Raw genomic sequence first — 24,795 nt, 5'->3', positions numbered from 1 at the left:
TCGTGATCATCTTGAAACTGCTGCTCCATGGGGAAGATTGCCGGGAGGAGGCGGCGGCTCCGACATTACCAGTGCCCCATACAGCGCTACTGGTCAGACACAGTCTCCAGGTATTTCGGGGTGACCTTGACCTGGCTCCAGTCCACATGACCAGCCGTGCCCTGCTTCAACCTTGGAACCTTAGGGTATTGAATGGACCCCGATTGTTGAGCGGAGTGGCTGACAGACTCCGTGCATACAGAGTACGAGATTTTCGCCTCCAGATGCATTGTGCAGCTAATCATCACCGCATCGTCAGTCCGGCACTGGTTAGTTTAAGAAAATCCTCCCGATAGTTCGACCAAGCGCTGGGTGCATGGTTCGAGGCTACTGTAACCGGCTCATATGGTTGGCCGAGATCACGCTAGCGTGATCAAGCATGCTTGTTGAGCCTCACGGAGTGCTATGGGAACTAATGTACCCCGTTTACCCTGTCGTTCCTATGCGACTTTGGCGCGGCCCAGAAGCAAAATCCTGCCACGCTACCCTTTCCCCACCTCTCCGATGAGCGCTCCGTTTCTCACAGACCGCTGGCTGGTATCAGCTCGTCGGCCAATGTCAGCAATACCGAGCACCAAAGCAGCGATATTCCAGAATCCTTCCACGACTATACTGCATACAGCTCGATGCCGTCTGTCTAAGCTATCGTCCACGAAAAGGCTTGTCTGAGCTTGGGGAGCCCATCGGTAATTGCAACGGCCAGACACTCACACACCGCAGACGCTCGTTGAAGAGCGATGCGTTGTGATCGTTTGATGATCGAGGGATGACGAACAGCAAGCCCGCATCTCGATCCTACACATTGCTCCACAGTCATGTCTATCAAGCAGTAGCGATAGACGGTGGCTGTCTGCACATGAATGCATTATCCCCGGTATGAGGTCAGTGGTTCACGACATAAACGAACCCGACTTGACAGGTCGCGTTTGCTAAACGCAGCGCTACTGGCCTAGTGCCCTATCAGCAGACTGCCCACACGCCACATCTTCGCCCCAGCACGCGAATTGCGTATCACTGTTGAGCGCGCGTGTCAGAAGACCAGCCGCGTCTGGCACGTCGTCTCTGGGAAACTGACAATACTCACCATCGTGTTCCAGTAACACGGGCATGGAATCGCTGAACAGCCTTGCGCTAGTTGAATCTCGGCTTCCTAGTTTGCCAATCTGGCCAAAATTGGCTCACGATGATTTGAGCGCTTTGATAATCACAGTCCTACGACGTACGAGTGGTCCCCATCTCGTCTGCTCTAGGTCCAGCACTATCCTGGCTAAGACCACACACTAAGCTTCCCCAGCACCTTCGGACCTATTCTTACTAGCTTGTTGGCCAGCCGCGGGACTAGCGCGCTCACTCCATGCTTCCAGTCTCCAGACTAGGCGGCTGCCCATGGAGATCCCCAGGCTCGTGGAAACACATCCCCAAATGTACTTAAAGATGGTCAGCCCGCCGTGAAGTAGCAGACATCCTCATCCGAGTATTCTACTCTCTAGACTTGAGTCTTCCTTCTCCATCGCTTTTACATATTAGATCGTTGCCAATCATGGGTCTGATGTTGAAGAAGCCTCAGGGCGTAGCTGGCTCGACAGCGCCCGCCATCCTGGTCGGCTTGTTTGTTGCCTTCGGTGGTGTTCTGTTCGGGTATGCAAGTTCTATCTCTTACCAAAGGACTATGCTAACTTTTACAGTTATGATACTGGTACCATTGGTGGTATCCTAGGAATGAAGCACTGGCGAGAGCTTTTCAGCACTGGCTTCAAAAACCGTACCGACGGTCTCCCCGATGTCACCGCCGAACAAACCTCGTTGATCGTCTCTATCCTCTCTGCTGGTACCTTCTTCGGTGCTCTGACTGCCGCACCCACTGCCGATTTCCTTGGTCGCCGTCTCGGTCTTGTTGTCAGCAACATCGTCTTCTGTGTCGGTGTCATCCTCCAGACTGCTGCTACCGCTATCCCCATGTTCGTTGCTGGACGTTTCTTCGCTGGTTACGGTGTTGGTATGATCAGTGCCACTATTCCCTTGTACCAATCCGAGACTGCACCCAAGTGGATTCGTGGTACCATCGTCGGTTGCTACCAGCTTGCTATCACCATCGGTCTGTTGCTTGCTGCTATCGTCAATAACTCCACCAAGGACAGGGACGATACCGGCTCGTACCGTATTCCCATCGCTGTTCAATTCGCCTGGGCTATCATTCTCTTCCTTGGTTGCATCTGGCTTCCCGAGACTCCCCGCTGGTTCATCAAGAAGGGTCACCCAGAGAAGGCTGCTAAGTCTCTTTCCACCCTTCGCCGCCTTAATGTCGAGGATCCCGCTCTCGTTGAGGAGTTGGCTGAGATCACTGCCAACCATGAATACGAACTGTCTCTTGGCAAGGCCACCTACCTCGACTGCTTCCGCGGCAACCTGGGAAAGCGTCTCTTCACTGGTTGTGCTCTCCAGTCCCTCCAACAGCTCACTGGTGTCAACTTCATCTTCTACTACGGAACTTCCTTCTTCCAGAACTCCGGAATCAGCAACCCCTTCGTCGTCAGTATGATTACCTCTTGCGTCAACGTTGCCTCAACCTTCCCTGGTCTTTACCTCGTCGAGAAGTGGGGTCGCCGCAACCTTCTCCTTTTCGGTGCCATCGGTATGGCTGTCTGCCAATTCATCGTTGCCATTACCGGTACCGTTGCTGGCGTTGATAACCAGTCTGCACAGAAGGCTTTGATCGCATTCGTCTGCATCTACATTTTCTTCTTCGCCTGCTCATGGGGACCCGTTGCCTGGGTCGTCACTGGTGAGATCTTCCCTCTCAAGGTCCGAGCCAAGTCTCTCTCTATGACTACAGCATCCAACTGGTTGCTCAACTTTGCCATTGGATACGCTACCCCATACATGGTCAATGACGGTCCCGGCAACGCCAACATGGGTGCTAAGGTCTTCTTCGTCTGGGGAGGATGCTGCTTTATTTGCATCTTCTTCGTCTGGGCCATGATCTACGAGACCAAGGGACTTTCTCTCGAGCAAGTCGACGAGCTCTACGGCAAGTGCTCCCAGGCCTGGAAGTCCCCTGGCTTCGTTCCTTCCCTCTCTTTCCAAGATGTCCAGGACATGCACGCCGACAACCGCCGTGCTAGCCTTACCGAGATCGAGGCCGATGCTTCTCGCAAGAGGAGCGCCACCTACAATGAATACCCTGAGAAGCACACTGTTTAAGCGTCTACCACCGAGACGCATTGAATTCACGAAGACTAATGAGAGTCGCTACTACCCCTGTAAATACGCAACTGGCGGTTTGAGTTTCGCATGATAGCGCTGCGCACTGTATATATCCATCGTCCATGAATTATGATCTGTATCACTTCATCCACGTCCATAATTGCTTTCCTCGTGCTCTTACCCTCATTTACTTTCCAATCCACTTCCAATTCTCTCTGACGGAAGGATAATCGGTAACTACTAGTCTAGATCCCGCCACTCAGGCGATCGCTTCCCGCGTCTTGATCCCAACGATCGATGCCCAACCGCCAGAGGCCAACCGGTCATCTTCCGCAACGCCATCGTGTTTCCCCAGGTTTACCCCAACTCTAGCGTCGCGGGTAGCGCCATCGTAGCGGCTGACTCGGATATAGCCACCCGCAACCTTGATTGGCATCGTAACAGACAACGTCTGGTCATGTATTCAATTTGCAGTCGACCTAAGTGGTGGACATATGGATGTTGTGTGATGGAAGAAATTGCCGCACGTCACAAGTCTTTATATCAGCTTAACATCAGCGACTGTCTTGCTTCCAATCTGCGAAGGATTTTGCCGCTCCATCTTCTCGACGTTTGCGATATCATTCGGGGCAAACGGTGATAAGTAACGTCCCCAGCTGCGCGTGGGCTTGTCAAGCTATTCACCCCGAAATCCACATCATATGATCTATCACGACGATTTGCAACGGTCCGACTGTGCTGGGCTTCCATACAAGATGCTTTTTCCAAACAGGAAGTGATACTGGTTGTGTAGGGCCGACCGTAGCGATATTACGCCCTCGTTTGGGTCGCTGGGTTGAGATCAGGCGTGAAAACCATGTACAGAAAGTCAAAGCAGGGAGGCCGCCTGGCCGAGAACGCCTGCGGATGATGTAACCATAGCTGTAAATGACAAGCTCAGTAATCAGGAACGAAAATTTGCTTGTGGATGCGATTATCGTGATGTCGTTGCCAAGTGGCTATTCGTGAAAATCTCAGTCTGTGTCCGGAGAGAGGCGGCCGGTTTTGGAGAGTGGAAAATTGACGCGTAACGCGTCAATATTCTGAACACAGTCCGGCAAACATACTCTACAAGTCAAGAGAATGTCAATGCAAAGAAACGATAGTTTATATCGTTACTTCAATTCTGTACTCCATAGTTCGAGATTTGCTCGAAGGTATGACATGATTCTGTATATGGTGGTAGAGGGTCTTCTGCACCGGGATTTGGTACGTGACGCGTGCCAAGAGACCAAGCGTCACCTCCGCCTCGGTCTTTCCGACCCGAACTTTCGAAAGCCTTCACAGTTTACAACGGTGACCTTCCAAAGCTTGTCGCAACATAGCTCTTGCTCATGATTGTGTTTGACGTTTTCAGTTTGTCTTCCGCAAGAAACTATCGTGCTTCCACATGAAACGCCATCCTCCAATGATATGCCGCCACGCCTTTTGAAACGGGTGTCCTTCTGTGAGCAATCATGGTTTGGGTGATTCCAGAAAGTCGGTGAGGCAAGAGGACACTCACCCCATGGGTGCATAGACAGGGTGGCCACTGCGCAGCTCCAGACTTATTCGCGCGCAAGCAACACGCTCAGTCTCGAGATCATTCACTACTCCCTCACAACACACAGTCTCTTCTTCAATACAAGGACTTGCTAGGCTTTTTTCCATGTCTCCGCAAATGCTGACAGCCTCCATGAGATTAAGCACGTTCGATGCCCTGAACGAGGCATTATACGGCTCCGCATACGGTTTCGGCGAACGTGTACTACCCCTGGAATTGAGATCCCGCACCCCACGATTCTTCCTCAAGCTACCAGTCACCTGCCGATACAAAGACGACAAACTCACTCTTTTGTTTGAGAAAGTTACAAAACCGACCTGGAACGCTCTTTGCGAACATGTCGGAGAAGAACGTACCATCAGAGTCATACTGGATGATGGCACGCAATCATACGACGCAAGGCTTTCATTGCCAGGAAGCGAGCCGCTCGAAGACAAGAGGACAGAGGTGGACCTTCGGTGGCAAGAATATGAAGAAGCGGTATATGTGCTCAAGAAGATCCTTGCGTGGATAAAAGAAAAACTACTGAGACGATAAATCAAGAGGCTTCCTCAACGCTGATTGAAAGAGTGACATCTTATCATCCTCAGATTGCCCGGTTCTCTTGGTTGCTGCCAGCATGCTAACCTGTTATGATGTAATCTCCGATCATATGTTGATCTTCAATATACCTCTGGTATTGATCAAGAATGCCGAGTGCTGAAAGCTTGCGGCAATGGCATGACAAAGACTTATGCCGAAGAGCGGGTTGATATTCAGCACGCCGCCCGCCGTAGAAGATTTCGTCTCGAAAAAAGGAAGAGTTGTCATAACAACGCGACTGGCCTAGAAGCCTGGAAAGATTCGAATCGATTCCAATTCCCGACACGTCAACGGGAACTAGATTAGTGTCGCGCAAACGCCTTCCTTAATCGGGTTTCCACGTGTCCCGGCAGATCGATGATACACATTCTAGGACTCGCCCCAGATTGACGTCTTCACCGCGAGCCTCGTCCGAGAGTTTTGCAGACTTGTCGCCTCAGACCCATACCCTTATCGGACCGGTGAGTGCGGGTTTAACGGATATGTTGTGCACGCACCGCTTGAGGCTCAAAAACGTCGTCAAAGTGGGTCCGATACCAACGGCGTAGATCGGCAAAAGAGCAAAACACTAGGATAGTGATACGGTAACCTCATACCGTCTCTTGACATATTACAAATGCTGGAAAACTTCTAGAAAATGCGTATAAGTATAAGACTACAGCTGGACAAGTAGGGAGTTTGCATCTCACCAAACAATTGTACCTCTCTCTCACATCACTACATTCATCACCTACTCAAAAACATCTCCAAACAACCATGTCTTCATCACCAGACTTCAAGGGATGGGTCGCTCACGACCCCTCTGCCGCCGACGGAAACATGCAATGGGGTGACTACACCCCCAAGAACTTCGAGTCCACCGACATCGAGATGGAGATCAGCCACTGCGGTGTCTGCGGCTCTGACATTCACACTCTCCGCTCCGGCTGGGGCCCCTCGGACTACCCTCTTGTCGTCGGTCACGAGATCATCGGAAAGATCACCCGTGTAGGAGACGATGTCAAGGACCTCAAGGTCGGTGACCGCGTTGGTGTTGGTGCTCAGAGCGACTGCTGCGAGAGCTGCAGGCCCTGCAAGACTAAGCAGGAGAGCAACTGCAACAACTTCGTCATGACCTACAACGGCAAGTACAAGTCTGGCGACAAGGCCATGGGTGGTTACGCAAAGAACTGGCGTGGACCTGCTTCTTTCGCCATTCCCATTCCTGAGGGTCTGCCTTCAGAGTACGCCGCTCCTCTCATGTGCGGTGGTGTCACCGTCTACAACCCCCTCGTCTCCTACGGTGCCGGCCCAGGAAAGCGCGTCGGTGTTGTCGGTATTGGTGGTCTCGGTCACTTCGCCCTCCTTTTCGCGAAGGCTCTCGGATGCGACGAGGTCGTTGCCATCTCCCGTTCTTCAAGCAAGAAGGCCGATGCTATGGAGCTCGGCGCTGATAAGTTCATCGCCACTGGCGAGGACCCCGAATGGATGACCAAGAACGCCGCCGGCCTGGACATCATCATCTCCACCATCTCTGGTGGTTTCCCTCTGGACCAGTACCTCAACCTCCTTGACGTCAACGGCACTTTCGTTCAGCTCGGTGCTCCTGACGACCCATTGCCCTCTTTCTCCCCCATGGGCCTCATCTTCAAGAACTTGAAGATCGCTGGTAGCTTGATCGGCACCAGGCAACACATCCGCGACATGTTGGAGTTGGCCAAGAAGACCAACCTGAAGGCTTGGGTCCAAGTCAGGCCCATGTCCGAGGCCAACGACGTCATTGTCGACTTTGAGAAGGGCCTTCCCAGGTACCGTTACGTGCTCAAGAACTAGGAGTTTATGAATGAATTAGACGATACCCAGTAGATGTAGATTTTGTAGTATAGAACAATTCGAGTACTTGTCTCCTCGATCATCTTCCCCACATCACGATGTTTGCTACCCGTGTTGATCCCGGCGCAGTATGACAGAGCGATCCTTGTCGACAAGAATCTGCTTGCACTAGACGAGGAACTAATGTCCAATCATGATCAGATCTGGTCACTAAGTTGTTGGTTGCACCGAAAGACTGATATCCAGGTTTCGAACACCACATTTCGGGTTACGGCGACATTTAAGGAGGGCAGTGATAGGCGCAATATTCACGCTAATTTTGAGGCCTACATCCAACCAATCAGCGCCTTGTTCGCTTTTGCGAGCATATAGTCGCCTTCGAGACCTGTTTTCATGCTGCTTTTCTTCTTCACCGTGGGGCCTGTGGCCGCCTCAGTGTCCACTCCTTTCGTCTTTCATTTCATCGTCTCGCATCGCTCTTCTTCGTGTTCTTCCTTGGAAGCCTGGAGCGTACCTACAGAACACAGGAGCCACTGCTACGTTCTTGTTGTAGCGTTCAATTTCCGAATCTAGAGGAAGCGCCTTTCAAGACCAAGATTTACATTATCATCATCTTTTTGTTGACCCGCGCTTGCTCGACCTTCGAGAAACTCCATCCTGTGTTCTACCAGCGCACCAGTCTTCCTTATCCGCGCAAACCGAAGAAGAGCATCAACCACCATCCGAGATAAATGGATTTCCCCATTTAAACGATCGCATCTCATCCTCCCCATGGTCACAACATTCTTTTGCAGCCCTATATAATGACTACGAACCAACATCGTCAGCATCACTACAACCTCAGCAGCCTGCTGCTATCTTTCAGAACCATATATGCCAGGTCTGCGGAAAGACATTCCAACAGCTCTCCAAACTAAGGTTTGTACAGTGTTGAGCAATCTATTCACAATGTTAAGTCTCAGTAGATTGCACTTGCGGACACACGATACCTACAAATGCGAACCTTGCGATGCATATTTTCAAGACAGCAAGGATGCTAGAAAGGATCTAGAACGACACAAGCAGACCAAAGCGCATCGAAAAAAGCTTGGTCTAGACACTAGTTCCTCGCCGTTCGTGTGTCCGGTTGAGTGGTGCGCAAAGAGTATGCCGCGCAAGGACAATCTGAATCGGCATATCAAATCTCAGCACCCTGGTCACGGGCGATTAAAGTAGCAGTTATCTAAAGACAATGTAGAAGCTTGATGCGACTTATGATGCTTTGATGTTCATGTTGATCTTCGCCACTTGAATGACAGTGTAATTAACCCTAGGGCTTTCGCTAGTAAACTAGTAAACATACTTTTGACTCCCAAGTATTCTTCGTCACAGAGTGATCATTAAGACCACGCACATGTTCAGAACTAGAGACCGAGTACGCTCATCTGATTGCCTAATGACTGGAGGGCGTATGTTGCAGTAGATAGCCACATGATTTCATATCGCTCCATTGAAAGTCGTTTTCAGATCCAACACGGCTAGGCCATGCAAGATGAAGTCAAAGCATCGGTAGACCTCAAGTGTGCATAAATATCTTCTATTGGCCGGTCAAAATGTTTTGGCGAATATAAAAGTATCACATCCTCTGTAGATTTCATTCCTCAGCTACAAACACGCTTTCACCGAAACTTCTACCATCGCTTCCATCACTAGTCATGTCTCCCATCTTCTGTTGTTCCAATACTCAGGGGTACAAGAATCGTATCCTGTCCTACGAATCCAAGTTCCAGACTTTTATGGCTTGGGCCAACTATCCTAAAGAGAGCAACGCAGTCTCACCTGACACAGTGCCGTCTTCAGCCGACATTACGTTCGCAATTCAGGTTGTTAAGCAAACGAACTACGGTCCACTTGATAGCAAGCGATACTTCGTCACCGGCTCCGATGGGGTTTTCGTCGAGGTGACTGAGCAATGGCTCATCGATGCGAACTTCGAGAAGCTGAACACGTAAGCATACAAAGAGAAACAATGATGTGAGAAGGCGTTGTTGCTTACAGTGATGAAGGTTCAAGAACTTCAAGTGTGCGACTCACAACAAATTCTTCGAAGTCAACATCTACCAGAAAAATCCAACGAATGCGCACCATTGGCGAGCCAATATCGCTAGACCTGCGACGGAGATAGACTTGTGAGTAGTAGTAGCGAAGAGAGAGGTTGTATGACGACGACACTGTTCTCTCAACATTTGGAAACCCTTTCGTATGAACAGAGGATCTAGTGAGATATACGAAAGTTTTTCTTACGTTGGAGATGTGACAACTGCGGAATTTGGTCACATGGACAGAAAGTTAGTGGAAGGCAATTACTATACTACTTTGATTATCATGTCAATGGTTCTTCCACAGGATGTTTCGTTTAATTACGATTCTGAGTTTACATCACCTCGTTAGAAGCTCTTTGTGATTCCAGTCTTGATACCCTCAAGTTTCTCCACCAACTCTTTCCAAACCTTCTCTTGACCCTTCTTTCCGTCATCGCTTCGCACGAAAGCGCTCGGTTCAGTAATCTCGCAGTCGCTGAGATACTTTCCATGGGTCTCGACGCCTGAAGTACCGGCGTGCACAAGAGTTCTTGATCCCACTTCCGTCGTACGTGCGAGGAAAAAGCGCATGACGGCGAGAAACCCTGGACCTTCCCGACCAAATTCGCTGTTTGCTCAATTAGTATGGATGACGAATGTGAGAAAAAGAGATGACTCACGAGTGGCAGAAGCCAGGGTTAACGAGATTCACCGTCACTGGAATATTCGATTCCGGGTATCGCTCGCAGAATGCGCGGACGAATAGTACTTCCATGAGCTTGCTGACCTGGTATCGATTGCCGAGTCCAACTTCCTTTCCATCGACAACCTTCTCATTCAATCTCTCGAAGAGTTTACCCTCGGGTGCATTCCTCTCATCGAACGGTGTCCACTCATGCACCTCGGAGCTGACAATGGTAAGTGTGGGTCTAACGTTGAACTTGTTCGCCGTTTCCTTGAGCTTAGGTAATAAAGCGAAAGCCAGCAGGAATGTAGACACCACGTTCACGGTGATGGTTGATTCGTCTTGTTCGAAGACCTCCCAGACGCCGCGGTTCACGCCGGCGTTCAAAACTGCAATATCCACTCGTTCCAACTCTTTGCTAGCTTTTTCGGCGAAATCGAGAACTGATTGGTAGGACGACATGTCCAGTTGCATGACTCTGACTACATCGTTGCGGCCTGTTGTCGATTCAATATCCTTACGCGCCGCTTCACCCTTCTCGATGGAGCGCACGGCAAGAATCACAGTCGAAGCATTGAGCTGAGTGAAGTGACGCGCGGCCTCTTTTCCAAGACCGACGTTGGAGCCCGTGACGATAACAGTCTTTCCAGTAAGATCACCGCTGGGCTTTACAGGTGTGACGAAAAGCTGGGAATTGAGGAAACGGACGATGCCTGCCATGGTGATTGTCTTGTAGTATTTGTGAGTGATGTCGGAGCGGACGAGAGGGAAGCCCGTTGACGTTGAGAGCGCTCCTCCGCTTTTAACTTCCTTGTATCAATGTGGTCGCGCTTAACAAGGGCCGAGCGTGCTTTAACAGACCGCGGGGTCTGGGTTTCAATCTCCCCGTCCCGCAACGCGAAGATGCCTTTGGAAGGTCTATGATGTCACTTACTTCTAGACCTTCCCAGTCAGCTCCATCGAGGCTGCACGCCTGATCATACCGTTACAGGGCCGGACGAACCTTTCTGCACTTCTGAACGATTTCCTGATCGTCATTAGTGCCGGCTAACTGACGGAAGCTATCGTTTAGCTACTGCGGAGTTACACGGATTTAGCTCTCAATCCGTATCTTCACTTGGTGCCTACACCATGTAGTAGCTAGATTGCGCTGGCCACATCTTGCCCATATGTCTTGTCCTTGTGACTCCACGAGCCCAGTGTTTGTAGGTAGCCGAACCTTGGCATGGACTTCCCAGCTGTATCCCAAGCGCATGTTGTGCAGTGTAAGCACGGGACGTTCCGTTTATGCACGCAAGCATCAGCACTTGATCTCAACATCCATGTCACAAATTCACACTCATGTAAGACTACAGGGCAGTCAAGTTCATCGACTGTAATAACAATACGGCACGATATCTAGGCAAGCTACATGAAGCGCATGCAGCACTTCAGCCCAGGTATTCAAGACACGAGCAAATGCCTGCGCCAACTCGCTCATAATCATGCGAACTTCCCCTAGAACCAAATTAGTGTACAAATGCTCAGCTTCACTCTCCGATTTTGGTATCCCCCAACGCAACGATAATGGCGTGCAACTGCACAAGCTAAAGAAATCGAACGCGCAACTCGAACAACCCTAAATCTACCAGGCATCGACGTCGAAGCCTTCCTCGGAGAACTCGGTCGCAACAACGGTTCTCCGCGAGAACTGGCGACCAGCAAGTGCCTTGATAGCCTTTTGCGCAGACTCTGTATCCTTGTATTTGATGTAAATCTTGCCAACACCGAGGTTGACGCGGGCACCGGCGGGACGGGGAATCTTGGTCTCAACGATGGGTCCGTACTTGCCGCACTCCTCTTCGATGTCTTCCTTGATTTCTAGATGTTGTTAGTATCGTGCGATGCTTTCTGGGTTCTTTTCAAGCTTACCTTCGTATTCCTCGTCGTTCAGAAGCTCGTCCGAGGTAACCATGTTCATCAAGCAAATGACACGGCTGTGCTCGTGGTTCTCGGCCGCGCTGGCTCCTGCCAACATGGAAATGGCACCAACACCACCATCGAGACCAGTCGTTTGCTGAAGTCCGACAGTGGCACGTGAAACCTTGAGGTTGCCATCACCAAGCGGGATGTCGTTTAGACCTTCGATGACGGCATCGATGACTCCGTTGTCCGCGTACTCACAGAATGCGATACCCTAAGATCTGTTAGCTTACGAGTCGTGCTTGGTTAGAAGAGTATACTTACGCGGTGCTGGTCGGTGCCGGTGTCCTTGACGAGGGTGAAAGCCTTCAGCTTGCCCATAGTCTCTACGAGTTCTCGAATCTGCTCCTCTTCAATGTACGTAGGAATGTTGACGATGCTCAGCTTGTTAGGGCTATCCTTGACAACAGAGGAAATCTCGTCGCCAGGTGGGTATGCGTTCTCATCGGCAGAGGGAGTAATGTAATCCTTGGGGCGGCGGATGGACAGACCCGACCTGTCGGGAGCTCCTCCGTCGTCGCGCATAGAGATTCCGTTCATAGCCAAAGCAAGGGTCGCATCTTCGGGTGCCTTGAACTCTAGCGCAGCGTACTCCTTGCTAGTAGCAATGTGGGCTGACAGGCACGGGTCGTTTCCGGACACGACGTTGAGACCGTTGAGCTGGTTGTTGAAGAACTCCATAATCTCCTGAGAAGTGCAGCCCGAGGGCAGATTGTGGACATAGAGGCGCTTCGATTGCTTGGCGGCTGATGTTGCGAGAGCGGCAGCTGTGGCAGTTCCGGAAGAGGGCGAGATGAAGGCAGCCAGCTTAGACGGGTCCATGGGCGCAGCGCGGGGGGCACCGGGCAATGGAAACATGCCCGACAGCTTAGCCTGCTCTGCCGTGATGTTTTCGTAGCCTGCAGGCTTGATGTCCCATTGGGTCATGCGACGCTGGCGCTTCTGGATGTTTGTGAAGCTGGCAAGATCCGGTGTAGCCTCGCGCGGCTTGTTGAAGGGCGGAGAGTCTTCCTTTGCCTGACGCGCCCTATCACGTCCGCCACCGAAGCCTCCATCGCGTCCTCCTCGTCCACCTCTGCGGTCTTCGCCGCCAAATCGGTCGCCGCCTCTCTCATTGCGGTCTCCACGTTCTCTTCGGTGGCCACGGTCATCGTCGCGGTCGCGGTCTCCTCGAGGTCGGTCGCGTCTCGAGTACGAGTCGCCCCAGCCACCTCGGTCTCCTCCCCGCTCGCCGCGCTCGCCCCGGTCATCGCGGCGTTCTCGACGTGCGTATGTGTCCTCGCGTTCGCGCTCACGGTAGTCGCGGCTAGAAGAATACGTGTCTACCTCGTAGTCACGGCGGGAGCCTCCGCCGTGGCGGGGAGAGCGTGAACGACGTCGCCGCCTGTCGCCGCCACGGTCGCCGCGGTCGCTTCGGTCGCCGCGATCGCGATGGTCATCTCTCGAGGACTGTCTTGTCAGCATGTGCCCAGTCATGTCGCGACGGGTGTGTGCACTCACGTAATTCCGCGATCCGCTCTGTCGGCCACCGTCTGCTTATGTTAGTCTTGATTCTGGGAGCTGTACACTAGTCAGTACATGTACTGATAGACGTCGCTTACCTCTGGAATAGCTATCGCCGTTCATAGTGGGCGGTTGTGGGTGCTAGAAGCTCTCGCGCTGGTCGTAGTGTTCAGCCGCGTAAGATTCTGCTGCTGCTGGAGGTGAGATGGCGAGACGAGCTGCAATTAGCAGATGTGGATCAAGAAACGACTGATGAATCTACCACGTGCAATTGTCCAAACTTTGGGACGCGATGCTTCTGCGGTGATTGCAGTTGCCGTCGCGGAAAACGTGTGAGAGAAAGTCGGGGCTGCCTTAGCGTGTCCTTGGCGTGATCACCCCTGTCACCTAGGCCGGGCCATGGTATATTCACTCCTGCTCGCATGGGCTTTAGCATGCACCCTTCTCCTACTATTGTTGACCATGGCTTTGCGCGCAGCTGAATGGCACAAGCTGCCTACAAGCCTCACGGAACTCTGCATCAACACCACCCTGCGATGTGGGCAATCGTTCAGGTACCTCCCATGTTGCCCCTTGTACTCGAGTCGCAACAGCTTCTAACGTGCCATCAGATGGCGCAAGTCCGCCGATGATGTCTGGTCAATGGCCCTTCACGGTCGCATACTTTCCCTCCGCCAAGATGCCGACTACCTCCACTACCGCGCAACCTACCCACCTATTACCACCGCCCTTCCTACTCCGCCCCCATCCAATGCGCCCTCGGTTGCGCCCGAGGAAGACGACACTCTTGCTCTCGTCAAACACTATTTCAACCTCGCGCCCGACTTGGGCCAGTTGTACGAGCAATGGGCGGCGTCTGATGCCAACTTCAAGAAGCGCGCTCCCAAATTCACTGGTATAAGAATATTGCGGCAGGATGCCTGGGAGGCTCTGATCGGTTTCATATGCAGTAGCAACAACAACATCAGTCGCATATCTGGCATGGTGCATAATCTTTGCTTGCACTACGGTCCGCTTATAGGAAGCATCGATGACGTACCCTACCACGATTTCCCCACGCCCGACGCCCTCTCAGGCCCCAACGTCGAAGCACATCTCATGAAGCTTGGGTTTGGTTACCGTGCCAAGTACATTGCGAAGACTGCACGAATGGTATCAGAAGATAAGGGCCTGAAATGGTTGGACAGTCTGAGTAACCCCGAGTGTCCACAATTTGGAGTAGAAGAGAAGCTGGCTGGAGACATGCTTGAGGGTGGTCGTGAGGGATATCGACAAGCACATGAAGAGCTTCTTGCCCTGCACGGTGTGGGCCCAAAGGTCGCAGACTGTGTGTGTCTCTTTGGGCTCGGCTGGTCCGAGTCTGTACCTGTCGACACACATGTCTGGCAGATAGCCCAACGCGACTACAGGTTCGGCAAGGGCAAGCACAGTAGCCTAACTGCTGCTACATACGCTGCGATTGGGAACCTGTTCCGAAAGCTGTGGGGAAAGGAAGCAGGATGGGCGCATTCTGTCTTGTTCACGGCGGACCTAAAGGCATTCTCTGACAGGGTTGTTGCAAAAGTTGAGGTCAAGGAAGAGGAGGTAACAATAAAGAAGGAGGAAGAGGATACCACCATACAACAAACGGTCAAAAAGGAGACCACGAAGCGAAAGCGCATAAAGCAGGAGCCTGAGGAAGCGCCCTCTGTTGTCCAAGTAAAGCAAGAGACGACGACACGTAGGAGCAAGCGGCAACGAGCTTAGCTCGGTTCCTGAAGCTAGATACCATCACAAACGAAAATTCATTGCTGATCATCTGCGGGTGACCTCTCTCCTACTACGACTTGGACATGTTGGACATGGGCAAAAAAATCCCCGTCGATAGGTTGCACAAAAAAGACCAAAACATACAACAGCGGGGATTCGCTCGTGGTCACCCACCTAACTACTAATCCGCCGGTACACTGCTTGTATATGGCTGAGCGGATGGGAAGCCTAGCTTTCACTCATGCTACTGTCACAAAGTCCCTTACTTTTCCTGTATTCAGTAACCCTCTTTTCTGTATACAGGCTATTAGCACACAATCTGGTGTTAGTGGTTTGCTCCGCCTAGGTGCCATACACTGGCGCGTAAGCGCTACAGAGGCTCTTGAACAAGACCTAGCCCCTGCAACTACAATCTGCGAGAGAAAGGACGCGTTAAGAAGGCGGGGGAATAGGAGAGGTGACATACATCAACCTAATACAATGTGTATCACTCTGTTACGAACACACACAGGATGAATCCCTTCAGCAAAGGATGCGAGGTTAAAGGCCAACCGTCGCACGAAGCAAAGGATAATGATCAGCGCAGGGTGCTCCAATCACGTGATTGATATCCCGCTAAGGCTAGCTGTCCAGAATAGTTGTGCATGAAGGGATAGCAAACCATCACAAACATCCCCAACATCTAAGATAGATAGGATAGCAGTAATAGCAGCAGACACAGCAACGAGATGTGAAGATCGTCCTTAGATGGTTTAGGGTTGGTTCTCAGGGTATGAGTGAGTTCGAGTGAACGGATTGGTTGGTGTGTTAGCACGATTGGTAGATCGATGTAACAACACGGTGGTTGAGAAACAAGTAGTAATCATTAGATTGCTACACAAGGATGTTTGCAAAGTTGAACACGATGAACTATGAGAGTGCATCGTAAGGTCTATATACAAGAGTACCGTCCATTTCTGTCTCTGCCATCCCTCTCTTCACGTGGCTGGTGTTGCCATCCACAGATGGTTCTCCCTAGACTGTATGGTAGGCCACGTGACTGGTAGTTACGCCAAGAATTAGCGATAGTTCTGCGCGCGACTTTCGCAACTATCACCCTCAATATATAGGATTAGGCAAAGAGCTCTTACAGCTCGTTGTGTTCAACTTCGATCTTACGTCAATCTAAGGATTACTACTTGATTCTCAAACCCTCGTGTTATTACATTGATCTACCAATCGTGCTAGTACAACCCTCTCGTCCATCGTCGCCCACTCATTCCCCGAGAACCAACCCTAGATCATCTTCGGACGATCTTCACAGCGCAGCGCGCAACATAGCTATTGTTGCGACCACAACTACCCTACTTTGATTATTACAAGATGCAGGGCGATAGAGAAAGATCTAAAGAACAAGAGTGCATACGCTGCTAGTTCATAAGTGAATGTGGTGGGGACTGGTTTAGGTCGAGATTAGATTCATCTCGCTGAGGGGCATTTCTCGCTTACGGGCAGGGGACGTTGATGATCACAAAGAACCAACGTGATACGCGCGAAGGATTGTTGAATTTCTGGGAGGGATTAGGCAAATCATAATCATGCAGACCCCTTGCATCGTCACTGAGGTGATGTTATTGTGCAAGAGCGGAATATCTGTTGCCTGGTTTTTGACTACCACAGTTTTGGTCAGTCAACTAGAGAGTATTGAGACATCAATCGCGACTTGATAGATACGCCGCACATGGAAGAAATGTTACCTGAAACAATACTAGTACATTTCTGTTAAGCTCTGTTGTTGCTCTTTAGTCCTGTAATCTCAACTCCCGCTCAAAGATCTTTGTTAAGATACTCTACAGGCCCAACATACACCTTGCGCCCCTTGAGAAAGAAGTAGACCAGCGAAAAAACCACAACAACGCCGTATATCAGAATATTCCAGTTCATTAGGTCAGGTGTTGGGTGCGGAAATGTAGGGAAGAAGGCGAATACCAACGCTACACATAAGTAGATGACGGACACACCATTGACCCAGATACCAGCGCGACCGAGCGAGAACTTGCAGGGAAGGAGAGGTTCTTTGTTCCACCTGTTGATAAACATGCATGAGATGCTGACGATGTAGGACGAGAGGAGAGCACATGTGCCTAGCGACGCAACGGAGTTGAACGCTACGGTGCTGCCGATGTTGATAAGAGAGAGTCCAACGGCAATACTAAAAGACACAAGAACGCTGTTGAGAGGGATGTCCCAGCCTGGTCGAACTCGGGACAGAAAGGCACTGAAAGGGACGCCGTGGTCGCGAGCAAAGGCGAAGAGCTGGCGCGAGCATGTTGCCACATTGTTGACACATCCAAACACTGCCATGATAGTCGTAATTGATGCTAGAGCTGTAGCCCCTGGGATGGACTGCGTGGCGTTGTACATGATCTGAATGTGGGGCTGCCCTGTCGGCGATAGGATGGCGCTTTCCACGTCGCCGAGGCAGAAACAGAAGGTTACCAGCATGAGGAAACCCAAGCTGCTGTTAACTACCGCTGTCCAGATCATGGCGCGGGGAAGTGTGTGTGAGGCGTCCTTTAGTTCTTCAGACATATGGGTCGCAGCATCCGCACCTAAGAGAGAGAAGATAGGCGAGAGCTGTCCCACCAGCACAGACAGACCTATGCTGCCCCATCCTGCGTTATCTTGAAATCCACCGAAAACCTGTTTGGATGGACTACGCGGCCCCAGAACCCACATTGTGATGAAGATGGCAAAAAATCCAAAGATGTGCAGGACTAGGACAATGCCTTCGACTAGTGGTAGCTTACGAGCTAACAGCGTGTTAAACAGGATCGAGAACGTTGCTACGGCAATAACCAGGAGGGTACCGTGCCATCGTTCGGGGACGTAGTTTGGGTTGTTGAGGATGACAAGTCCTTGGACCTGACCGCCAGCAAGGAAGGCGATAGATGCAATTCCGGTCTGCCAACCTAGCACGCACAACCAGCCGCTACTATGTGATCAGAAATAAGGCTCGTGGATGTGCTCAGGGCAACGAACACAAGATAACTTAAGAACTTCTGGTGTTTCTTCGGCGCAAACTCAGACACCCAATGATACTGTCCTCCGGAAGTAGGAGCCCTTCGTTCTAGTTAGCAATTGTCTCGTCTCGAAGGAACCCCAGCAACGGGCCGCCACGCACATTGAAGCCATCTCAGCCATCGAGACGATGACAAAGCCCATGCCCACCGCTGTGACGAGGAACATGACGATAGCGCCACCGGTGCCACCATTCGTTAATGGGATGATCAGAGTTCTGCTGGATGTCAGACAGCGCAGATCAAATGCTCATACGTACTCACGTCAGTATGGTTTCCCACGTCGCCATCAAAACCATGCTGTATCCAAAGATCGACACAAAACGAAAGTTTCGTCGCAGCTCCTGCTGCTTTCCCATACGATACATGTCCTTTTGGTCGCCAGCGGTCCCTTTCTTTTCTGAAACTATGCCATCCTGTTGTAACTCGCTGTCAAGAGGCTGGGCTACGGCAGCAGCTTCATTCTTTAGGTCTGACATAATAGAAAAACGAATATGAAGAGTGTAAGTTAACAGGAATGAGTGTGCGAGTTAAAAGGAATGATTGCGAATGTTAAGCTTCGACCAAGCGACACGACAACCGAGAAGTCAGGAAATTGCTTCCATAACACTAAGAAGGATGGGAAAGATGGCGCAAATGCACCTGGCTCAATAGCACGGGAAAGACTTGAGAAGCCAGCTGCAAGACGAAACCACTCAGAGGACGTGATGGGTGGATACAGGTTGGTGGTACAGGGGACGGGCCGGCCAAAGCCCTCGGGGAGGCTAGCACGCCGCCCGGCAGGGTAAGCGGCATTCGAGCCGATGCAAGTTGGATCCTTCACATCCTCTGGGTCGTCGCCTTGGCGTTGCCAGATTGCTGCGCCGATAATCTTCTCATGCTCACTACCCTCGGCGGTCGTGACGGCAACGATGATCTTGTTTCGTGGATTGGCCCAATCATTGCGCACCCAATCGTGCCAAAAGATTTGTACGTCATTAGAATACTGTGCTCGGTAGGGGTGAATTACTCGACCAAAGAGGTCTTCTTCCAGGAACGCACGAGCGCAGATGTCGACGATGACCGGTTCATCTGAGGGCTTTGCAAGGCGTAGGTGCATGCTTGGAATTTTGAACAAGTACTGATGCTGATGGGAAAAGACCCAAACAATCGGGTTTTATCTAGTCTTGGAAGCATTTCCTGACTTGGACTAGCAAACATTCATGTAACTTTCGAGCCGTTCCATGGTCCCATGGCTTCCTGAGCGTCGCTCATCAGCAGCATTCTCGGGTTGTCCACGCCGGCGATAGCGAGCCGTCGCTGATGCTACGGCTCGTACCATGCAACGCTGTCTTCCTTCTCCCCAAATTTCTTGTGCCCATGACAAACCTTACGGTTTACACCTATGATGCAAATGTCGCGTTCATCAAACCAGCACATCCCGCCTCCGTCGGGATTCATGCGCCTATCTGCAGTGCGTACTCTACTTAAGTAACCGGGAGTCTTAACTATAATCAGAATGGCACGGAAGAGCTCCTATCCGTCCTTCCTGTTTTATAGTGTAGTTACCTAAATTACGTTTAGTGTAGACAGCGTAAGCTGTCGTACGGTTACCGTATACGTGCACACCATGCACGCCGTCAGTCAAGGCACGCGCATCACCAAAACAGGCTACACAAGATTGAGGCTGTAGAGCCACACACAAGCACTTATTACAAGGAAACTTACTAGATTACTCTATAGGCCTATGCGTTAAGCTTTTTCACGAATACTTTCTTGGCCGAAGGATTTTGCGGACGCGAGTGTTATTTTGGTGTGGCGGTGTTAGGGTACGCGATTCCTGAAACGGGTAACCGAGGACGAAACTCAGTTAATCGACCTCAACACGGCACCGCGAGTTTTGACGGATCGCGAGGGTGAACTAATTTTCAGTGTCCTATGGTCGTATGTGGAAGACGAAGAGAACACATCACATCATAATCTTGCTATGAGTTGTAGCTCCGTCAAGTTATGAGCTATGTAGCTCGAGCTACACTCAGCATAAAATTGTGGGAATTCGGTAAAATTTACCCCAAAGGCTGTTTATCCCTTTGGCAACAGTGCTACCTCTCTCTACCGTCGTTGCATAATTTTACTGCTTAGCAGTGTTCATTAAGGTGTTTTTACAATCCGGCAGTCCGCGTTAGAGTCTCACGATCGGAAACGAGACGACTGCAACCGCTAACAGAGCTTCTCCAGCTATGATAGACTTTCCTCGAGATGGAAAGATTCTGGAACTTGCGCACGTTGCTACGTCTCGCACTACCCCTAGTTTGATCTCTTGAAAAAGAGAGGTAGCATAGGTGGTCGTCATCAACAATGCGCTACGGCATGGCATGTATTTCCACAAGTAAATGAGCGATCCAGAGTGTGGGATTCGATGTGGTACATAATGAAGAGATAAGTATGGTATAGATGGGAAATAACAAATTTGTGGCTAAAGTGCATGTTTGAGAACAGCAGGAAACAACCAACCTCACTCAATCGCAATCCATTGACACTCGGCGTGGTCCATGTCGGAATCACTCCAAGTACCCAAGTCCCATACAAGCTCTCTGTTATTCGGAGCATTAGCATTACAAGCGAGCCGCAAGTTGCGCGAGCTGTTGAAGTCCATCTCGGAAATTGCGACGAATGTCGCAGGCTGGTTCTTGAAAGGTTGACCGTAGAAGGGCGCTTGGTTCCGACTGCCGTTGGGTCCCTGCCCGCGGGTTACTGTAGTCCTACCTGCCTTAACTCGCTTTCCGTCTTCTTCACTTGGGTAAGCGAGGTACTGCACTCGTGCCTGCCTAAAGTATCTGTCTGCCCACGATTCGATGTAGAGGTTGAATGAGTGAGGAGTAATTTCCGCAGCTCTACATTTGAGGGATAGGAAGCCGCCGTTGGGATAGTTGAATTCTTGGAACCAGACAGCAATCTTGGGCGGCGACGCGAAGCTCTGGCTGAAGAACACCTGTTGCACATATGCCTTGCGGTCGCCGGAGCAGCAGATCATGCCAGTCTCCAGATGGAGGTCATTGGGTAGCGTCAACCAGCTGCATCCAAGTGAGTATCCGTAACAATTGTCAAATGATGCAGCTTGGACGCTGAAGCCGCTGGCATTGACCTCCGGCTGTGACAGAGACAGAGAACGCGACAGGCTACCTTCAGCATCAACACGGCTCAAGCCAAACAGCAATTTTGGTGTTTCCGGGTAAGATTGACGGAATGTGGTCGAGCATCGCATAAACTTGTTCTGGCCAGGAGTCCAGCCGTTGTTCTCTGCAATGTACTGGCCGTGCTGTGCTCCCCAGATGCGTTGGCTCTTTTCTTTCTCCATCTCTGCAATTCGATTATCCGCACGCTCTCGGTCGACGGCAAGTTGCTATCATCAGGTCAGCGTCTCGAATATCATGGTCTAGTGTAAAAAGACTCATACCTTTTCAGTGGCGTCAAGTTTCTGTCTCAATGCTGCAAGAGTTTTGCTACCCTCTGTCTGGTCCTTCTGAAGTGACGCGAGATCTTCGCTGTCGACTACATCTCCAGAATCCGTAAAAGCAACCTCAGCGTCCGAAGCCTTCGTCTCGGCGAGGCGACACCAGATGATGCCCAGCTGGTATATCTTCCCATTCTGGTCATCAGTTCGACCGAAGAAACCTTGGAGAGTACCTGAGCTGAAAGGCAGATCGATGTACTGTATCTTGACGTCCTCGAAGGGGACGCCGTCCCGGACAACAACACCGCTCTTTTCTCCAAGTTGTGAGTGAAGAGCGCGTGCGATCAGATGACGGCCACGATTGGTGAAGAGGCGAAGTCCGAGTACCAGCCTTGTTGGAGTTTCCTCTTCATTTGTACCTTTGCCTGTACCAGACGCGATAGAAGACGCGACTTGAGGCGCACCATGCTCGATGGATGCAGAGGTGATGCGCTCACCACTGCTGAAGTCCCCGAATATCTTTATTCGTGCCTTGTCCGCTGACTGCTAAGTTTTAGCTATGTCCGATACATCGCAAAGGGCAGACACGAAAAACTTACCTTGCCTTTCTCGACGAGCAGTCCGTTGGCATATTTGACTGCCAAGTACACAAGAGCGCCGTTAGCCATCTCGGTGCGAATCGCACTCACTGCCCAATCCGACTTCACGAAGTCGAGGTTGTCAAAGCCCTGTCCGACAAAAGATCTATCTCCTGCAGGATCAGATTTGAGGAAAGCCTCCTCCTCTTTAGCGAGCGCCTGTTCCTCAGCTTCAGTCAATTGTTTCGTCTCGATGACCTTGCCAGACAGGGGGCTGCCCTTGATACGCAATTTCTCAGGCACATCGATCTTGGGAAGTCGGGCCTCAAAGGCGACGGGATTTTGATATGGCTCAACGTGGTCTTCGTCTGTCGCCAGCTTCGGGTCTCTTTCCATCAGATCGACCTCGTTTACGATGCGAGCCATCTGGCGGCGCACGGCGGTTCTAGCGTCGCTAAGGCCCTTGATAGAAGCCTCGAAGTTGGACTCGGACTCTTGGAAAGGGTATAATCCGGTGTCCTTGTTCTTGTTGCCCATCTTGATCACGGCAGTCGAATAAGATGAAACCTTCTTCTGCTCCTCGTCGCTCCAGGGTGTGATTTCCAGCAGCTTGCCCTGTACCCCGAAGATCTGTTCACCGAGGCGTTTGTATAGTGACTTGTAGCTGACGAAGGAATCTAACAAGGTGCTTGTGTATACTTGGGCGTTTTCATACTGCAGCGCAGTGTAAGACGCGGGCTTTTCAGCAACGAAGCTTCTCAACGAGTCGTATTTCGTTAAAATCGCATATGTTCGCTGAGGACAATCAGCTACGAGATCTGGAAAACGCGCTGCCGCTGCCATCAGACTCTGGATGTCCCATTGCTGCTCCATTGGCTTGATGTGGCCACCTCCTGACCAATTTACCATGATGGTAGTCTCCGTGTTAGTCTCGATGTTGCTTCGAGCGATCCCAAGACTCGCTTCTCCCGAGACATCGACTGGACCAACTGTCAGAGCGACCTTGGCTTGGGCTTGGATATCCGACTTCTTGGCCTTATTGAGGATCTTCATACTCACAAGCGCATTGAATTCGCCCCCCTCAACAAACCCTGATATGAAGGAGTCGCCATAGATCTCGCGGAAGTTGTCCTTGTTGACGGAGCGCAAGGGATTGTAGACGAGCGGGTCCTTGAAGTTGATAGTCTGGTTGACCACTTTGACGGAGATGTAAAAGTTGAGATCGCTCTCCTTGAACTTGTCAGAGTCCACGAAGCTACCTTTACCAGATCCTCCGACCTTTCCAGCTTTGATCGATAGCGAAGCCGACACGCTCATGTCTTCGGTTACATCGCTAAGGCGATCAACAAATCGAGATGTGTAGGTAACGCTCTGGCTGGGTCCTCGAGGAGCTGTTGGGTCGAAGTCGTACTTCTGGGAGTTCTCGGCCATACCGCTAAAGCGTTCAACGAACTGGTTCTGAGCCAGAATCTTGTTCATCTCTTCCTGGCTCATCGCCTTCACTTCTGCTGCCTTCGAAATAGCTTGACGAGCCTCTTGACGTCTCTGAGCGTCCCATGCTCGCTTCTCTGACCGGATTGCTTGCTGTTCCTTGAGATCTTCTAGGCGTCGGTCCGCCTCTTCTTTGCGCTGTTGCTGCATCAGCTCTTTTTGGTAACGACGGTTTTCGGCAAGGATCTCTGCCTCCTCCGCCTGCTGACGAGCTTTTTCGGCCTCTTCCTTTGCCGTTATGGATGGGTCGGGCGCCCCCTTTCCGGTGAGAGCCGCTCTGATTGCAGCACGATCAGGAGGGCCAGTAGATGATTTTGCTGAGATTTGACGTGCTCGGTCAGCTGATGTACCTCTTTGTGTAGGTTTGCGAGAGATAGGCTTCTCGGCGTTTGATCGGAGATTGGCTGCTATGGCATCACGGTCTACCTTGTCGTTCTTCGCGCCATTCTGTTGAAGATTGGCCATGATAGCCTCTCGATCGAACCCATCACCATCTTTCTCCAGGTCCTTCGACTTCTCCGCAGAACTCTGCTTGGCTGGCCTGTCCTCTGCGATCTTAGGTATAGGTACGGTTGACGAGGCCCTGCCTCCCGAAGCTTCTGCAGAATTGCTAGATGTAGATGTGACTTTTGCAGCCGGAGCCTTCTGCTCCTCCTTCTTCGATGTAGGTCTAGCAGAAGAGGGTTGTGGGGTGTTCACCTTGCCTTCTTCTGCGACGGCAGCACCTGCTTCAAGCGCCTCATCCGCATCGACCACTTCTACAATTACGCGTCAAAAGTTTTGCAACGCTAGCGCCAAATCTCTCCCCCACCATCACCACCACCACAACAACAACCCACTATAACTATGTCAACACCGCGTGTTTTTGGACGTGAGATATCGCAAAATGTACGGCGTAAGCCAAATATGAGTCTTTCCGAGCGCAATATAGCCATCAGGATGTGGAAAGCTGGCTGTACGATGGTAGAGGTGGCGGACGCGTGCGGGCGCTCGAAATCCACCATATCGCGCCTTATCAAGAAGGCCACCACAACGGGCACAACAGAAGACAAACCA

General features: G+C 51.2%; 9 protein-coding genes across 9 annotated transcripts; 5 read left to right on the top strand and 4 right to left on the bottom strand.

Moving 5' to 3' along the window:
• Positions 1-1,242: 1,242 nt before the first annotated feature.
• CC77DRAFT_404198 (general substrate transporter) lies at positions 1,243-3,513 on the top strand. Its single transcript, XM_018531576.1, has 2 exons — positions 1,243-1,677; positions 1,725-3,513. Exons 1-2 carry the CDS (start codon positions 1,580-1,582, stop codon positions 3,238-3,240), a joined length of 1,614 nt encoding a protein of 537 aa, XP_018381294.1. The 5' UTR covers positions 1,243-1,579; the 3' UTR covers positions 3,241-3,513.
• Positions 3,514-4,930: 1,417 nt separating this feature from the next.
• CC77DRAFT_1065442 (hypothetical protein) lies at positions 4,931-5,362 on the top strand (the record flags this gene model as incomplete). Its single annotated transcript, XM_018528812.1, has 1 exon — positions 4,931-5,362. The coding sequence occupies one exon, from the start codon at positions 4,931-4,933 to the stop codon at positions 5,360-5,362; it is 432 nt and encodes a 143-aa protein (XP_018381293.1).
• A 400-nt stretch (positions 5,363-5,762) lies between these two features.
• On the top strand, positions 5,763-7,373 carry CC77DRAFT_404246 (cinnamyl alcohol dehydrogenase). Its single transcript, XM_018531577.1, has one exon. The coding sequence runs from the start codon at positions 6,164-6,166 to the stop codon at positions 7,217-7,219; it is 1,056 nt and encodes a 351-aa protein (XP_018381292.1). The 5' UTR covers positions 5,763-6,163; the 3' UTR covers positions 7,220-7,373.
• A 1,540-nt stretch (positions 7,374-8,913) lies between these two features.
• On the top strand, positions 8,914-9,391 carry CC77DRAFT_1065440 (hypothetical protein; the record flags this gene model as incomplete). The annotated part of the gene is made up of 2 exons (XM_018528811.1): positions 8,914-9,206; positions 9,265-9,391. 2 exons carry the CDS (start codon positions 8,914-8,916, stop codon positions 9,389-9,391), a joined length of 420 nt encoding a protein of 139 aa, XP_018381291.1.
• A 163-nt stretch (positions 9,392-9,554) lies between these two features.
• CC77DRAFT_971789 (NAD(P)-binding protein) lies at positions 9,555-11,161 on the bottom strand. Its single transcript, XM_018535845.1, has 3 exons — positions 10,968-11,161; positions 9,960-10,900; positions 9,555-9,907 (listed from the first exon to the last, which is right to left on the bottom strand). The coding sequence occupies exons 2-3, from the start codon at positions 10,682-10,684 to the stop codon at positions 9,646-9,648; spliced, it is 987 nt and encodes a 328-aa protein (XP_018381290.1). The 5' UTR covers positions 10,685-10,900; positions 10,968-11,161; the 3' UTR covers positions 9,555-9,645.
• Positions 11,162-11,424: 263 nt separating this feature from the next.
• Positions 11,425-13,625, bottom strand: CC77DRAFT_1024295 (hypothetical protein). The gene is made up of 5 exons (XM_018525845.1): positions 13,528-13,625; positions 13,427-13,458; positions 12,191-13,375; positions 11,876-12,140; positions 11,425-11,824 (listed from the first exon to the last, which is right to left on the bottom strand). The coding sequence occupies exons 1-5, from the start codon at positions 13,550-13,552 to the stop codon at positions 11,589-11,591; spliced, it is 1,743 nt and encodes a 580-aa protein (XP_018381289.1). The 5' UTR covers positions 13,553-13,625; the 3' UTR covers positions 11,425-11,588.
• Positions 13,626-13,891: 266 nt separating this feature from the next.
• Positions 13,892-15,175, top strand: CC77DRAFT_1034412 (hypothetical protein; the record flags this gene model as incomplete). Its single annotated transcript, XM_018526869.1, has 2 exons — positions 13,892-13,983; positions 14,041-15,175. The coding sequence occupies 2 exons, from the start codon at positions 13,892-13,894 to the stop codon at positions 15,173-15,175; spliced, it is 1,227 nt and encodes a 408-aa protein (XP_018381288.1).
• Positions 15,176-16,984: 1,809 nt separating this feature from the next.
• Positions 16,985-18,716, bottom strand: CC77DRAFT_945157 (amino acid transporter; the record flags this gene model as incomplete). Its single annotated transcript, XM_018535008.1, has 4 exons — positions 16,985-18,149; positions 18,200-18,280; positions 18,342-18,455; positions 18,502-18,716. 4 exons carry the CDS (start codon positions 18,714-18,716, stop codon positions 16,985-16,987), a joined length of 1,575 nt encoding a protein of 524 aa, XP_018381287.1.
• A 1,909-nt stretch (positions 18,717-20,625) lies between these two features.
• CC77DRAFT_971779 (hypothetical protein) lies at positions 20,626-24,498 on the bottom strand. The gene is made up of 3 exons (XM_018535844.1): positions 22,270-24,498; positions 21,674-22,213; positions 20,626-21,619 (listed from the first exon to the last, which is right to left on the bottom strand). Exons 1-3 carry the CDS (start codon positions 24,202-24,204, stop codon positions 20,732-20,734), a joined length of 3,363 nt encoding a protein of 1,120 aa, XP_018381286.1. The 5' UTR covers positions 24,205-24,498; the 3' UTR covers positions 20,626-20,731.
• Positions 24,499-24,795: the final 297 nt, after the last annotated feature.

Source organism: Alternaria alternata (genome assembly GCF_001642055.1).
Source record: "Alternaria alternata strain SRC1lrK2f unplaced genomic scaffold CC77scaffold_23, whole genome shotgun sequence".
NCBI lineage: Eukaryota > Fungi > Ascomycota > Dothideomycetes > Pleosporales > Pleosporaceae > Alternaria > Alternaria alternata.
This window is presented reverse-complemented; position numbering and strand designations above follow the sequence as displayed.

Bases quoted from the DNA above. Each gene is read 5' to 3' on its own strand.
- CC77DRAFT_404198 (XM_018531576.1), top strand. From the start codon at position 1,580: ATGGGTCTGATGTTGAAGAAGCCTCAGGGCGTAGCTGGCTCGACAGCG. The intron at 1,678-1,724 runs GTATGCAAGTTC...TAACTTTTACAG, and splicing joins TTCGGTGGTGTTCTGTTCGG to TTATGATACTGGTACCATTG.
- CC77DRAFT_404246 (XM_018531577.1), top strand. From the start codon at position 6,164: ATGTCTTCATCACCAGACTTCAAGGGATGGGTCGCTCACGACCCCTCT.
- CC77DRAFT_971789 (XM_018535845.1), bottom strand. From the start codon at position 10,684: ATGGCAGGCATCGTCCGTTTCCTCAATTCCCAGCTTTTCGTCACACCT. The intron at 9,908-9,959 runs GTGAGTCATCTC...TTGAGCAAACAG, and splicing joins AACCCTGGCTTCTGCCACTC to CGAATTTGGTCGGGAAGGTC.
- CC77DRAFT_1024295 (XM_018525845.1), bottom strand. From the start codon at position 13,552: ATGAACGGCGATAGCTATTCCAGAG. The intron at 13,376-13,426 runs GTGAGTGCACAC...CTGACAAGACAG, and splicing joins AGAGCGGATCGCGGAATTAC to TCCTCGAGAGATGACCATCG. The intron at 11,825-11,875 runs GTAAGCTTGAAA...AACAACATCTAG, and splicing joins GAACGACGAGGAATACGAAG to AAATCAAGGAAGACATCGAA.
- CC77DRAFT_971779 (XM_018535844.1), bottom strand. From the start codon at position 24,204: ATGGCCAATCTTCAACAGAATGGCGCGAAGAACGACAAGGTAGACCGT. The intron at 22,214-22,269 runs GTAAGTTTTTCG...AAAACTTAGCAG, and splicing joins TGCTCGTCGAGAAAGGCAAG to TCAGCGGACAAGGCACGAAT. The intron at 21,620-21,673 runs GTATGAGTCTTT...ACCTGATGATAG, and splicing joins AACTTGACGCCACTGAAAAG to CAACTTGCCGTCGACCGAGA.